The sequence below is a fragment of the Microtus pennsylvanicus genome, chromosome 1 (assembly GCF_037038515.1).
Source record: "Microtus pennsylvanicus isolate mMicPen1 chromosome 1, mMicPen1.hap1, whole genome shotgun sequence".
Classification (NCBI taxonomy): Eukaryota; Metazoa; Chordata; class Mammalia; order Rodentia; family Cricetidae; genus Microtus; species Microtus pennsylvanicus.
In genome coordinates this window covers 205159681-205169685 of record NC_134579.1, presented here as the reverse complement: position 1 = coordinate 205169685, position 10005 = coordinate 205159681, and the positions used below count along the sequence as shown (strand labels likewise).

The 10005-nt window shown below is 41.6% G+C and overlaps 1 protein-coding gene across 1 annotated transcript in view; it reads right to left on the bottom strand.

Moving 5' to 3' along the window:
• Positions 1-238: 238 nt before the first annotated feature.
• Positions 239-10005, bottom strand: part of Ppp1r14c (protein phosphatase 1 regulatory inhibitor subunit 14C) — a 95547-nt gene continuing 85780 nt past the window's right edge. Inside the window, exon 4 of the mRNA XM_075949651.1 lies at positions 239-748. Coding sequence (XP_075805766.1) covers positions 674-748 — 75 coding nt within the window. The 3' untranslated portion in view covers positions 239-673. The remainder of the gene's footprint in view (positions 749-10005) is intronic.

Sequence of the window (10005 nt, the reverse complement as noted above, 5' to 3'; positions counted from 1 at the left end):
GTATGGCTCATTATAATAATGAACACACCTAATTCTTCCACTTTGGCGCAGAAAGTGGATGCCGAAGGTAGACCACACTTGTATGAAGAATGCCTGGAGGCATCTGGAAAACACACATCCTGTGACCTCTTCTATCAGGACAGGCACAGGTTTATTCCATCAACGTGAGATAGAGGTCACATTCTATTTTTGACTTAGAGTTTGTATATATATATATATATATATATATATATATATATATATATATATATACAACCATGAGACATTTTTGACATCTTAGTCAAATGTATAACTTAAGAATGTCTCATCAAACTGACCACAAGAAAACCGTCTTCCCTGTAGAGTAAGATCCTAATTATGCTGAGTCCTTAACAGAAAACACTGCCTGGCTCTGCCCATCCTTACAGATACATCTGTTTTTACAGTTCTTGTTTGGGCTGCAGTCCAAGTTGTGATAGCTTTGCCATTAAAATATTACAGTAACAAAAACCCTTTAAAGTAACAAAAGAAGGAACACTTTTGAATAAATGTCTAACCCCCCCCCTCCACACACATACACACCAAAAAATGTTGTTTGTAAAAGACAACTATGGTTATTTAATAAAAGTCTTCGTGACGTCCAAATCCCAGGTCGCTTTCTTCGTCTCCGAGAGAATCCTACCCTGTTCCAAGATTATACATTCTTCTTCTGCGGAGGGCTCAGCTTCCTCATGCCTCTTATCCGGGAAAGCAGCTCCCTGATGAATTCCTAAAAGACATGAAGGAAGTTAATACAAGAGGCCACGTTATTAAAACCTGTGCCTGGAAATGTGCCTAGTGACACTGATGTCAACTGCAGTGAGTGAATTGCTTACTTTATATATATGTGTGTGCACACACATACACACACGTATATATAATGTTCTATACCCTGAAGTTTCAAATAATCAACCATGTTTACCTTTTTATGAAAAAACAAACAAGTACATTGCTAGAATAAAAAAGTTTTTGTTTTAATAAATGCTAAGCTACATGTATAACAAAGAATTGTTTTAAAATAAATTTCTTTATAACTTATAAATATCTTTATAATTTATTGTCAGTGGGTGTTTTATTTGTATTCCTGTTTTAAATACCTATAATTTTTCTAAGGCAAATATCAAAGAATAAATATAAATATTATGCTAATTACAGAGAAATTCTTGCATAAAAAGGTACTGCTAATAGATAAGGTTTTAGAAGCTCTGCTTTGGGGCATGCTAAGGATCCTTGAGGTTTTTTCTTCTTCTGTAAATCATACAAGCAAACAAACAAACAACCAAAATCACATTTGGTGTTACAGATCGGTGCCTACACACACCTGCATTGAAACTTGCAGAATAAATCCCTGCTGTGCACGTGCTTCTGTTTTCTAGTCTCATCAAATTTATTCACAAAGAAATGCTGGGGAGACCCACTGAAGCGGGTTCCTGATCTGCACTGCATGATTGATTTGTGCAGAGTTGGGGTGAAATCCAGGGCTTCAAGCAAGTTAGGCAAGCATCCCAGAGATGGAGTCATATCCCTAGTCCCGGTGATTGCCTGGAGACCAAACACCAAAGGCTGAGCACTGACCCACAATAACTCTCTTGTACCATTAAGAAACTGTCATTTTTGCCTTGTATTTTTAAATGCTCATCTGCTATCAAAGTCGCATGTATTAAGAAATGATTCCATCTTTTTCCTATTTTGTATTTGTAAAGACAAAGCTGGTAGCCAGCTGGACTTTCTGGCTGGTGAAAAATAATAAAATTACGTGTCATACCAGGGCCAACTGAGAGTAGACACAGATAAACTGATCTTATGAAAGTATCATGGCTTATCTATGTGGAGACCTTTCAAAAACTAACTCTCTGGCAGTCTCCTCCTGCCAGCTACACCTGCAGTCATTAAGACCCAGGCTCTGTCAGTCCTGCACTGTTCTCTGACCCCACCCAACCCATAATAAGCTGTAGCATGTGATACTTTGCCTACCACCACCACAATTTGATTTTTAATAGTCTTTGCTAGTATAAAACTAATATGTGTTTTGCTTAAATATTTGGGAAATACAAACCGGGAGTGGTATACTCTGAATTAATCGCACTTAACAGATTTGCTGCCTTAAACCTTGATTTTAGCTACTTAGATCACACTGTGTGATCCTTGCTGTCTACTTGACATCATGCCAAGCTTTTCCCCACTACAAGAAAGTCTTCCTAAAAGCTAATGCTCCTGGCTACACAGTCCTTTTATAGGCAGCATCAATACTAAACTTCTCAGTACTAGATTCTTGGACTCTTCTGGCATATTCCAAATTATAAACAGTGGTATAAGTGAAATCTATGTGCGTCAATAACTGTCCTCAGTCCAGACAATTCCTGTTGGAGACTGGTCCCACAAGCTGGGCAGAGAACTCACCCATCTTAGTGCCTGCCATCCCTCACAGAGAACAGCAGAGGAGCAAGATGAAAGCCCCATTTTGTGTTTCCGCACACCTATCTAATTTAAAGAATGCTCATGATTGAAATAACACCATTTTCCCCATTTGTATCTAACTTGCATTTTGCAAAGCTAAGTTTCTCATTGTTCACAGCCCATAGCATCTGGCACATTCAGTTTTCCTTTCACTGTTTTGGGAACTGCTATGCAAACCATTGTTACGTATATGAATGCCATGCAAACGAGAGGCAGGAGCCCAGTATGCCACTGTGTGTTTCCTCTTTTGATAAAATCCAAGGTCAGAATCGCTAACCTCATCATTTATTTCATAAATAACTCTGCTAATTTTCTACTGTTTTAATAAAATTTTCACAAAGTAAAGATAAAAAATCATGAGGAGCAGCATACCCTAAACCGAAGGCCTTCTCCCTCAAGACAAAAGTGGCTTTATCATTTAAATCAGATTCAAGTTCCACAAAAATTAATCATAATGTAGGTGAATCTCAGAGATTAAAATGTTTCAATATTACAATTTGTGCTTATAATTAATTGTGTGTGTGTGTGTGTGTGTGTGTGTGTGTGTGTGTGTGTGTGTGTTATACTATGACAAACATGTAGATAAGAGGACAGTCTTGGGGTTTTGGTTCTGTTCTTCCACCAAGTGGTCCCAGGCATCAAACTCAGTCAAACTTGGCAGCAATTGCCTTTATCCTCTGAGTCATCTTGCTGATCCTTCATTTTGATTTTACAGAAACATAACTTTGATAGACCTAATATACTGTCTGTACATGTGACGACTAATCCTGGTGGTCAATCAATCTGATTACATCCGGAATCAACTAAAATCTACCTTACTAGGCAACACCTCTGAGGGATTTTCTTAATCAGATTGTATGAGGTAGGAAGACCTACCTTGAATCTGAGCTACACTTTCTAGTGCAGCCCACATAAAATACCACAGAAGAAGGAGTCTTTTATTTTTTGCCTGCTTGCCTTCACTCTGACCCTTGTTTACCCTGTTGCTGAAGCAGATATTAAACCCAACTTCTTCAGGATTCCAGCATAGACAAAAACCATTAGCTCTCCAGGAACCCTCTGGGTCTCCAGCCCTAGACAGGGATTGCTCAGACATCCAGCCTTGTTGACTAAACGTTACTGAGTTCACTGGCTTCACTGGCTGTCCCATTGTGACAGCTACCCTTGCACCAACCAGACTGGATCCAGGAGGTGAGTCTAATAACACTCCTTTTTTTTTTTAATATACATCAGTTCTGTTCATTTAGAGTCCTGACTAACACAAATACATAATGCCTGTTTAAATTATCCATTAAATTTGCACATTTGGGTGCTCAGTTGAATATGTGAAAAACAAGAAGGCCAATATGTATTCCCCATATGGAAATGTGGCCATGGCCCTTGTCCAGAAAGACACAGTTAATTTTCCAGATGATTCTCCAGGAAGACTCAAGGATTTCTAATCAAGAATACTTAAATGTCTCTATGTCTGTATCTCAAAGATACTTTCAGCCAGTGACAATATAGCTCATTTATTAAAAAAAAAAAGTAGCCTTGAACTGAGGACACAGATTTAGATGGGGGAGGGGAAACTGTCCCTTTGAAGAAGTGACCTCTGAACTGAGGCCTGAATTAGTTGGTGTGGTAGTTTGAAAAAAAAAATGGCTCCAAAATGAAGTGGCATTGTTAGGAGGTATGGTTTTGTTGGAGTAGGTATGACCTTGTTGAAGAAAGTACGACACTGTGGAGGCAGATTTTGAGGTCTTATACGCTCAAGCCACACTAAGTATCTCAGACCACTTCCTGCTGCTTGTGCATCAAGATGCAAGAACTTGCAACCCCTTCTTTAGCACCAAGCTTTAGTTTGCCTGCATGTTGCCTTGCTTTCTACAATGATGAAAATTGACTAAACCTCTGAACTGTAAGTGAGCCACCACAATTAAATCTTTTCCTTTGTAGTTGTTGCCATGGTCACCGTGTCTCTTCATAGCAATAAAAACCCTACTCAGAAAACTGGCCATTTTAGAGGAGGTTTGGAGGGGCTTGCTGACAGTTCAAGTGCAGAGACCTTCAAATGAGTAAGTCAGGAGATGGGTATCCCTGGAACAGAATGCCAGAGTGAGTGGGTAGGGAAATACTGGGGTTCATAGGGCCAGACAGTCAGGACCTAGTTCGCCACATAGCAGAGTCTTGTCTTTGCCACGGAAAGCCATGGGAGGCCTTGAAACATAGAGCAATGTGATTTAATTTAAGTGTCTGAAATAACCTTTTGGAAGCTGTATGGGCTTTGAAGACATGCATGGAAGGAAGGCACATCAATTTGGTGCTATGGTAGTAAACCTGGCAATCAATGCCATGGTCAACACTGAAATAAACAAGAGTATACATTCTGCATGCATTTCAGAGGCAGAGCCAACAGATCTTCCTGCTAGGCTGAACATGGGTGTAGGATGCGGAGGGGAGCCGGGCGGTGGTGGCGCACGCCTTTAATCCCAGCACTTGGGAGGCAGAGGCAGGCGGATCTCTGTGAGTTCGAGACCAGCCTGGTCTACAGAGCTAGTTCCAGGACAGGCTCCAAAGCCACAGAGAAACCCTGTCTCGAAAAAAACCAAAAAAAAAAAAAAAAAAAAAAAAAGGATGCGGAGGGGAGAAGAGGCAGAGAAAGCCATCATGGCTCAGTAAAAAAGGTGATGTTGTTGGCTCGGATGAGGACAACTGGAGGGACAGTAGCGGGCTTGCAATGAGATGACAGACAAGATGAATGTCAGGACTGTGGCCCACACCAGCATCCTCCCCATCAGAAGCTTTTAGCTTCAATACAAAGCAAATGGCCATTATTGAGTCACAAAGACTCAAGACCAAACAAAACAAACTTTCCTGAAAGAAATATAACTGTTACCATTCCATTTTGAACAAACACAGATCAAGATCAGCTAATAGGTTCACAGGGAGGACTTGTGAACAAAATAGCTTAGAATCACACTCTTCAGTACTGTGGCTGCTGAGTGCATACGGCCATTGAAATAAGTAAAACGTAAAATACTTTTTGTTAGTCACACTGATCACACTTTAAGCAACCCATACTTGTATGGGTACCCTATGGCACAATGCGGTCAGCTAGGTAATATTTACATTATACCAGAAAATTCTATGGGTCAGTGCAGATGATGACGCCTTAAGATGCATGGCTGGATGAGGGAACCTTGGAGGCAGGTATAAGCACAGAAAGGCAGATGGAAGAGCAAGGCTGGAGGCTAAGGGACAAGTGGGGACTGGTGGAGGACAGGGGGGCATAAGAGGTAGGGGAGGATGCAGACAGGAAGTGGGAAAGGAGCCCAGAGAAGCATGTGCTTCTAGAAGGCAGAGGTTCTAATAAAGTCCCATGCTAAAATAACAATAACAATAGAATAAAATTGTTGGGCAAATGAGGGACAGAGACAGACAGAGCCTCTGGAATGGGTGGGAAAGTCACTGTGTCCTGGAACAAAGAAACTTTAACATAATGGTTAGAAAAGAAGCCTCCATCCCTAAGAGGTTCCTAGGGATTTTTTTTAAAGAAAGAAAACAATAACAACAAAACAAAACAAAAAACAAGAACACCTCCTGCCCAGTGTATTAAGGTTTAATCGAGAAGCTACAAACTAAATATACTAAGGTGTACAACTACCACAAGCGTACTGTCTAGACCAGCAGTTTCCACTCAGCCTGTGGCTCATGACCCCAAGGCAAAGCTGTATCTCCAAAAATATTCACAGTTCACTCTAGTAGCAAAATTACAGTCATGGAGTAGTAGCGAAAATAATTTTTTGGCTGCAGGCCACCACAACACAAGGAGCTATAGTAAATGGTCGCAGTATTGGGAAGGTTAAGAACCACTGAACTAGACAATCAATATAACAGAAATTCAGAAATTTCTTCATGACTCTATAATCACTCCCTTTTCCCAACCCAAGGGAAACATGGCTTTATTTTCTGACTATATGTTAGTTTTTATTAACTAGATTATCACATAATTGGAATCCTAACACTGTTTGCTCTTTTATCTAACTTCTTTCAGTCAGCCTATTTTGAAAATCTAGCAGTATTGTGGTGTATTTCAAGAGTCCCGTCCTTTTGATTGCCAAATAGTATTCTATTTTATAGATGTACCACAAGTGGTTTATCCATTCACCCACTGACAGAAATCTGTTGTTTCTGGTGTGGGACTGTTATAAATAAGAGTGCTCAAAACACACACACACACACACACACACACACACACACACACACACACGTATGTATATATGTCTTTGAATGAAATATGCTTCCATTTTCTTTGGTATAGGTTAGGTGTGGAAGAGCTAAATCTATTCATTTGTCTTTCTTTTATAACAATAGTGCACTGTCTCTGCAAATACAATCTGTAAGTCCTGATAATATTAGGTAATGCCATTTGGCCAATTTTGGTGACTTTTCTCCAATGGTTTTGGCCATTATAGGCCCTTTAAATTACCCTAAGAATTTTAGAATAAACATACGAGTTTACACTCAGCTCACACTATTCCAGGAAGTCCCGGCTGCCCCACTCCCATAATCCTTTTCTAATAGCATGCCAAGTCTATGCCGCACACTCACGCTTCACTTTCTAAACCCCATGGTTCCCTTGTTCTGCCTCCATGGAGCTTAAAGGGTCCCGCCTCCACTACTCAGTCTAACTCTAAATAGAGGATGAAGCCCATTTTTATGCCTCTGCTAACTTTTGTAATTGCACAGATTTCACCCTGCAGTTTCGCACAGGGCCCTCGGGGTCGCCTTTGTTCATGTTTCCCAGCCAGGCGTGAAGCACAGAGACTTCCCATTAACACTCCATCATATTCAGTCCCCAAATGGATGCATCGATATTTGTTTACAATCTGGAAGACTAGTGACAAAAATCAGGGAGGAAAAGAGTGCACAGGATGAGCATTTTACATGGCTGGGTGACAGTGGGTGGAATGTGTGGTCTCACCCTTCCTCAAAGGAGTGACGCTGGATTTTGAAGGGTGATCATTATGTTCAAATACTTGCCAATTGGGGACATCTGTGACCACAGGGATTGGGTTCTATTGTCCCCTTACTGTAAGACACAGCTCTCTCTAGCCCTAACTCGGTTTCTTGGTTTTCAGAAAAGCAAACAAATAGTTCAAGTGAAATGCATGTCCTGCTTGGTTTCTGGCACACCGTCTCTACCAATCGCTTCTCTCAAGGCTGCGCCCACCTACCCAGGAACTGGATGAGATAAGCTTAGAGAAAATTCTATTATCTATTCATTAATTTGATTTTGATATTTTTGTGTTTGTATTTTTTTTTTGAGGCAGAGTTTATGTAACCCAAATTGGCATCAAACTCACTGTGTAGCTGAGGGTGACCTTGAACTCCTGAGCCTCCTGCCTACTTCCACATCCCTAGTGCTGAGATGACAGGCAAACCAAATGACACCACACCCAGTTTATACGGCATCTGGGATTAAACCCAGGATTTCACACAGGCTAGACAAGCCCTTTACCAGCTGAGCCACAACCTCAAGCTGACTTAAGAGATGCTCTACAGAGACATTTAGTGATGTTTATTCCCCTCCAAGCACTGCTTGAACACATCTTTCATTTTCATTCAGTTTCAAAATATCTTCTTGCTGGGTGGTGGGGGCACCCACCTTTAATCTCAGCACTCAGGAGGCAAAGGCAGTGGATCTCTGTGGGTTCAAGGCCAGCCTGGTCTACAGAGTGAATTCCAGGATAGCCAGGACTGTTTCACAGAGAAACCCTGTCTTGAAAAACCAACCAACCAACCAACCAACCAAACAAACAAACAAACAATGTTCTCATTTCCCTCTCATTTGAAGTGTGACTTGAATCCCTGCCAGGATGAGATTCGCTTTATGGCTCAGAACATTTCTATACTGGCTACTGTTCTGTGCACGTTTTATCTAAAAACATAGGCTGCTTCCAAGTCCAACAATTTGCCACTGCCTTTATATAGCTTCCTCTCTCCTAAGCCCCATGCACTACACATGCTGAGAGAAAGACTGGCTGCAAGTGGCTTCTCGCTGCATGCTGAAAAGTCGCTTTCCACTGCAAGCTGCTGGATTCCCATAGGAAAGTGAGGGCCATTCAAGGCAATGCCCTGCGCACAAAGGCTGTGACTTTTGCAATACTCAAAAGGGGTAATTCATTCTTTTGGGGACTTTCATTCTCTGGTGGCATGGATGACTGATGATGGATGGAGAGCTCCCTGGTGGCTGTGGATTCTGTACTAGGATCTGGCCCTGGGTGGGCTGCACACAAGAAGAAAACTAACAGTGATTCATATTCTACTTTAGTAAAAGTTGTTCGTATTAAATCAAAAGACAAGTGTTTGAATGCAGGACTGTTGATGCCACCTGAATTGGACAAATGTGGGCTAAGCCCATACTTAGTCCTAGGTGGAATCCATAAACGATTCTGTCCTAAGTACTGAGCCATGCAGTGGAAGTGGCTGGAAATCCTGTATTCCAGGGGCTTCTATGCTAGCTGGGGAGGAAGATACAGAAACACGTCCATCAAACAAGGCATGAGATGCAGTGTTAAGTGTGTCTGTGTGCACACTGACAGAGGGGCAGCTATGGCGGCCAACACCTGGATCTTGTAACTGGACTCTCTCTCTGATGCCAGGGCAAATGAGGGCCATGGTCCTGAAAGTTTATGAAAGAGGAGCTGCCTGGTAAGTGTAAGGGTTGCAGCATCAAGACTGACTACTCTGGTCCATGCCCTTGACCTCAGCATTTGAGAGACAGAGGGAGAGGAATCTGAATTTGACACCAGCCTGGTCTACATAAAAAGTTGCAGCCACCCAGGCTACATTGTAAGACCCTATCTCTAAATATTTTTTAAAAAGGAGGAGAGATATGGAGAGGGAAGGGAAGGGGAGGGAGGGAGGAAGGAAGGGAGAAAAGGAGGGAGCAAGGAAGGAAAGGAAAGAGACATTGCTTTGGAGTAAGGCCTTGTCCTCTACCACCTTCCCCTTCTTTCTTTCTTTATGAAACTTGTATTAGCTGGCCAAGTTTTAAAAATCTGTCCGTTCTAGATCTCTGACCATCGAAAGACTGTTTGGATTAACAGGCAAAATTTTGAAAGGCAAAAAACCATTTTTCTCTGAGTCCTGTTCAAGATAAATTGTATATTTTGTTTCTAGCTGCTTCAGCCGGTTTTCCCCAAACGTTCCTAAAGTAGCACCTAAGAGATGCCTGGCACCACCTTTGTGGTTGTTCCCTGTGTAGATTGGCCAACTGGAGAGAGTGGGACAAACTATAGCTCCCAGAGAGACCTTCTTGCTGCTTTTTAAGGAGGTGTGAGCCCAGGGTGTTGAAGACTGTAAAGTGAGTTGAGACCCAAGAAGCAGAGAACAGAAGATAAAGACTCCTAGCTGTGAACACAGGAAGGACCCTTTGAAGTAAATGCCTCAAAAAGTCATAATGGGTTTATTCTAGAAGAAAAGAGCTGAACTGTATACACTCGGTAATAAATGGTGCAATTACATGGCAAGGATTGGTGGTTC